Genomic DNA, 6119 nt, shown 5'->3' on the forward strand with positions numbered 1-6119 from the left:
GGGCAGGCAGTGGGGGGGGCAGTCAGTGGGGCAGTCAGTCATCTCTCCCTCCTGCCCCTGCTGCCCCTCTGCTGGGCCCCTCCATTCTTGCTCATCCCATTTCCCCAGGCAGGGGCACCGTATGCAGCAGTCCTCCCTCAGGGCTGTTCTCCCCAAACCCTTCTTTCATTGGGCCTCCTCCAGGGACAGTGCACTCTCCTGTGGCTGCAGTGGGCAGTCAGTGGGGAGGTGGTAGTGGGGCAGACACTGGGCGGGGGGTGCCAAGCACCTGGCCCTGTCCCTTGCCACCCAACACCTTGCCCTCTACTGCAGATCCCCCTGCATTTGCTCACCCTGCTGCCTGTCCCTCTTATGCCTGTTCCCCCATTTCTGTCCTCTCCCTCACCCTCTGCAACTTTGGTGGCAGCAGTTTCAGCTGGGCCCAAGAGCTGGGGCACGGAATAGGGATATGCTCTGTGCCCAGGCTGGAATTGAAACAAAACCTGTTGTCCTGGAACAAAATTTAGCTGGGGGGTGGGAATATGTGGAAATGAGGGGAAAAATTCATATTGGAATCAAGTAAATATGGTATATGCTTAAATATGGAAATAGAAGCATAAATGTGTAGTCATTTGTTGAGAAATCTTGGCTGGACTATTTATGGTTGCATAAAATGAATGTGGCTGTGTCAGTAGTTGATATACTGTAAAGACGTCATCCATGTGAAAACACAGGCCAAAATGACACATATGGGCATGCCTAAAGTTAGCAACTAAATTTAACTTCTCATTTTTAGAGGTGTTGAATCACTTATGTCAATGGGAATTGGAAGTGATAATGATATGTGAAAAATCAAGTTACTTCTTCAGATACCTAAATATGAACTTTGGTGCTTAGCTTTAGTTCTCCTGACTTGACCTTGTTGGCTTATGAATAATTTGTGGTATGTCTGTAGTACTTTTCATTCAAAATACATAGTGACATTCTCAAGTACATAAGTCATTTGGGTGACAGTATTGGCTCAATAGTTGCCAACTATTTTATTTCTAATTTAGCAAATTTAAAAAACAGGATAAAAATCTCAAGTGTAAGAAAAAGACTCCAAACAAAAATCTGGGGAATGCACATGCCAGACAAAAGGATCACTTTACAAGTGATTTTTTTAAAATTACTGAATCATTAAAAAAATAGAAATTAATTATTACCTCTAGTTCTGAGATCTTTGGATGATTTCTCCAAGTTAGGGAAAGACTGCAATGAAAATAAAATTATTTGAGAACCCAAATTCTCTGCCACAGTACTCTTTGAGGAAGATTCCAGTCCCAAATAGGTGGTTTCTTAGTACCTGATAACTTAATCCTGAAAATAGGGAAATTTGAGGATGTCTGGAATTGGAAAGCAGGGAAAAGAATACCTTCCAGGTACATAGTAACTTGACATGAAGAATAATGGGGACTGAGAGCCAATGGACTGGACATGGTTATAAGAGGAGATGAGAAGCCTCATAACAGGGTGCTCCAACACCTTGTGTAATATCCTCCCCTTGCATGAGGTCAGAGGCCCAGGCACAGAAGCCCTAACCCAAGCAGAACCCAAGCTGGGCACCATGGCCTAAAGCAGGGGTGGCCAACCTGTGGCTCTGGAGCCACATGCAGCTCTTCAGAAGTTAATATGCGTCTCCTTGAATCTTTGCACAAGCACACAGTGACCAGCTTCCATTTGGGTCCATATTAACTTCTGAAGAGCTGCATGTAGCTCTGGAGCTGCAGGTTGACCACCCTGGCCTAAAGGGTTAGGCAATACATTTGCACATCTCAAAGGCAGAAGCCCAGAAGTGGTTGTAAGAGAGAGAGATAAAGAGAGTTTGGAGGCCCTAAAACCACTGGCCCAGAATGACTGGGGACTCAGAACAAGCTGGATTCCTGTGTGGAGCTGAACACACCCAGGGAGCCAATAGACGTCAGAAGTCTTGCCAAATGGTAAGACCTGCCTCTGACCTCACATTCCTTCCTGCCTCTGCTTTGAGCAGAGGCAGGACACCTCCCAAATCACATTTTTTCCAGCAAGGCATGGCAGGAGAATCAAGATCAGGGAGGTTTCTAAGTGGACTGGGAGATGACAGGACTGGCCATGATGAGACAGAGCCCCTCCACTCATGTAGGGTAAACAGGAATATTCAATTTACCATGTCTATACTACTCAATTTTTATATTTAATACCACTCACCCACATTTCTGTATCCCCCCCAAATTTGCCTTCCCTTACTGCTTCTTGAAACCTCTTCCCTCTTCTTCTCTCTGCTCCTTTACCATAAATCTCTCTCTTTGTTGCACTGTCTCAACTCTCACATCCCAGCACTTCTTCCACACTCCTTCACATTACCCTTATTGTTCTAATAATTCATAGTTCCACCCAGGTCTGGTGTCACTAGGCTATTTGCAAACATTCTTGACCTAGACTTCCTGCACATATGCATTACAAATTCTTTGGTTTGTGAGTTTTGGTAGGTATTATTTATGAACTCAAAACTCTAAGACAGGGGCAGGCAAAATACAGCCTGCTGGCCAGATCCAACTCACCTGGAAATTTCATTTGGCTCACAGGCAGGTGCCCACCAATTAATTGTATTGGCTCAGTTGCCCCAGCTGTGCTCTGCATGGGGCTAAGCCCTGCCCACTCCAGCCCAGGCAGCGTGCTGTGCTCCCACCCTCAGCACCGGCCCCAGCCAGCATGCACAGCTTCTGGGTGTGTCTGCTGCTGCTCCCCCAGGGAACTGCTTGGCTCTCTCAAGCTCCAGTAGCTCCTCCTCCTGTCACCACTGAAGTGCTGCAGGAGTGCAGGGCCAGCCTGGTTCCATTGCATGGGGCCTCACATGGCTCATATGCAGCTTCCGGGACTCATGTGCTGCCAGTGGGAGCCCTGCACAATGGAGCTGGTGGCCTTCCCACTCCCTGCCACCGCATGCATCTCCCAGCACTCCACTGGAAGTGCAGGGGAGCCCTGTGTGATGGAGCCAGGAGTGCTTGGACCCACTCTATACTGCCCTGGCAAAGTCCTGGGAGCTACAGATGGCAGGGGGCTCCACCTGTGTTGGCCATGAGTTTCCTGAGGGCCTGCCATTTGCTGCTGCTGCTGCCACTGGCAGCGGGAGCTGTGCACCAGAGGGGAGGTGTGGGAGAGGGCATGTGGGGGACCACACCCCCCACACCTCCCCTACAGACACCTGCCAGTGGCAGAGCTATATTGCTTTTACCATATAGAGACCATGACACAGAAAAGAAAGAATTAAATGGATGTTTTTCTCACCATAACCAATTTGAGGAGATCAGCTGCATTCACCTTCTCTTCCTCGCTTCTTGGTTCTTTAATGCTTATCTCTTGCATCTCATCTTCCTGCTTCAGGATATTTTCTATGTACTTCTAACAGAGCAGTTGATAAAGATGTGTGAGATGCAATTGTCTGTTTCACAGATGTGTACATAAAGGATACTTCCCAATAAGTACTATGTATACAGCCTCTGCAAATTTATACTGGGAACATCTACACAAGATGCTTTCTTGTGCAGTAGACTAATCTACTGCACAGTAAAGTGTCACTATATAAAGGTGAGCTGAGCTACTGCACAGTAAAATAGGCTAATGTGCAGTAAATCTACTACCTGTATTTACAGGTAGTAGATTTACTGTACATTAGTGAATGCACAGTAGTTCACGTGTAGACACTGGGAGTGTCTACAAATGTAGTGGACTACTTAAGCAAGTACTAAATGACTGTGCAGAAACCGGTGTTACTGTGCAGTCCCATCACTGCATGGTTATTTTTAGCTGTGATTCATTGCTACTGTGCAGTAGTGTTGCCATTATGGATCATGCCCAGCAATGCAACGTTGCTGTAGCAACAAGCTATGGCACAGTAGCTTGTTACTGTGGCAACACAGCATCTTGTGCCCACTGACTAGGAGTAAATTTGCTCCCAGTCAGCCAGACCAGCAGGGAGCCAGCCTCCTGCCAGAGGCAGAAAAACATGGCTGGGAGTCCCTCCAGCCATGAGGCAGGGATGGCTTTTTAGCAGTCCTTGGCTGGCCTATAGACTCCTGGTTTGATCCCTGGGGTCTGGGCCAACTGATGCCTGCTGTGGCCACTGTGTGCTGGTGTGGTGGGCATGTGCTAGTTGCAGCAGAACTGCCGAGCCCCAATCTAACCCCCAGGCCTCTACCGGCTGCTTTCTGGGCACCATGCTCCTGCGTTGAAGTCATGTGCTGGTTCCAGTAGCCCCTCAGGCCATCACACATGAGTGAGAGAGGGACCAGGAGGACTGTGCCTTTTGGGGCAGGCTCCTCACCCTCAGAGAGAGGCACATTGACCTCAAGAAGATGTTGGAGGCATAGAAGAAGGAGGCCACTGTAGTAGCTTGAGCAGTGGAGGCCACAGAGGAGGACCACCAGGTAGTGGACACCATCCTGGCCCTGGCAAACACCTTTGTGTTGGTTGCCACTCAGCCCTTGTCTCTGGCCCTGCGTGCCACCTGGAAGCCACCTGCCACAGCCACTGGTTCTGGCCCCGGCCCTCGCTCCAGCACCGCCTGGCAGCCACCTACAGCCCCATGCCAAGCCCCACAGTGGGCCTGGAAAGAGGTCCAGTGGCACCTGCAGAAGCCAGGGCCTCCTGCCCCTGCTCCTGAGCTGGGTCCCCCAGCAGCCAGGCCACCCACCTGGACTGCTGCGCACCACTCACCTGCCTGCCATGTAGCTCCTGAGCTGAAGATGGCCTCTGCTGAGTTCAGCCCCATGGAGGAGGAGGGGGAGCAGGCTGGACAGCACCTGCCCTCCTCCTAGCTAAGCCCCTGGGCCACTGGCATCACTGTGGTGTCTACACCCACAGTGGTGCTATGAGAAGCCTGGGTGCCAGGCACCTCTCCCCAGGTTCCATGCCATAGGTACCTCCAGCCAGCTGTTCCTCCCCTGACACAGCACCAACCACATTCTTGTAAATAGTTCTATGGGAAACAGGATATTTTATTGGTAGTGGGTGTTGGGGTTTGGGGTGGGGGCTGCTGTTGGGGAGGGAGGGGGGGAGGGAGTGTGTTGTTGGGTGCCCTGCTCCTTTAAAGAGCTGAAACTGCTAGGGGAAGAGCCCTAACAGTGAGTTGGAAGCCCCAGCTGCTGGTTACCAGGGCAGCCAGAATGAACTAGTGGCCCACACCTGTCAGCAGTCAGCTGACCAGAAAGGGCAGGGCCTGGCTCATATATAAACCCCAGGGCTGAGGCCAGGATGGCAGTTCTGTGCCAGCAACCAATGGGGCAGGAGCTCTCTCACAGCAAGCAAAGGGAAGAGGCCTGACTGCAGGTACAGCTTCTGATACTGTTGAGGGATGGAGTACCCCGGTGTGACTTGAATGATGTTATAGGTGGGCGGGTTGAATTTATGTTACAGCCCAGGGGCTTGTGTTTTTTTGTTGTTGTATAAGACTGGTGGTTTGGGTGAGGCTATTGTGGGAAGGAGGAGGCCTCATAGGGGGCCCACGGCAGTGTGGGGACCCTGGCGCCAGAGGGGGTGTGGCATTTGGGGTGCACAGGCCCCAGCACCAGAGAGGGCACGGCATTTGGGGTGCACAGGCCCCGGCACCAGAAAGGGCACTGCATTTTGCAGGGCTGCGGAAAGCCCAGGCACCAGAGAAGGTGCCGCATTTTGCAGGGCTGTGGAGAGCCCAGGCATCAGTGAGGCACAGAGCAAGACGGGGCTGCGGAGAGCCCAGGGAGGACAAGGGGGCTAAATTACAACAAGGCCCAGACCGGACAACGTCGGTACCATCTGTGATGCCTGGGGCGTGGTAAATGGGTGGTTGGAGCCATGCATAGCCCATAATGCTAGGGTGCCCCAAAACACCCATCATGACACCTATTTTGAAGCGGCATGCACCAGAGGTCTGGAAAGCCATGGGTGTCCAGAGAATCAATCAGAACCGTGTCCAAGAGGACTTAAAGGCAGCCTCCCTATTAATCATTCAATCAAAGACATGGTAGGCAAGAATAGAGGGTGCCCATCAGGCCAACTTGGCATGGTAGAGGGGCCTTGGGGAGATCACGGCCATCCTTCAGGACCCCATCCCATGACAAGGAGGGAGGGCAGGAGGGAGTGTG

The 6119-nt window shown here is 51.1% G+C and overlaps 1 protein-coding gene across 1 annotated transcript in view; it reads right to left on the bottom strand.

Annotated features, from left to right (window-relative positions):
* The window catches only part of SPAG17 (sperm associated antigen 17), a 469533-nt gene that overhangs the window by 86124 nt on the left and 377290 nt on the right, over window positions 1-6119 (bottom strand). The window contains exons 36-37 of the mRNA XM_019526871.1: window positions 3286-3399; window positions 1185-1230 (exon numbers count right to left, since the gene is read on the bottom strand). Coding sequence (XP_019382416.1) covers window positions 1185-1230; window positions 3286-3399 — 160 coding nt within the window. The remainder of the gene's footprint in view (window positions 1-1184; window positions 1231-3285; window positions 3400-6119) is intronic.

This window comes from Gavialis gangeticus, unplaced genomic scaffold, assembly GCF_001723915.1.
Source record: "Gavialis gangeticus isolate Ggan-Ray unplaced genomic scaffold, GavGan_comp1, whole genome shotgun sequence".
NCBI lineage: Eukaryota > Metazoa > Chordata > Crocodylia > Gavialidae > Gavialis > Gavialis gangeticus.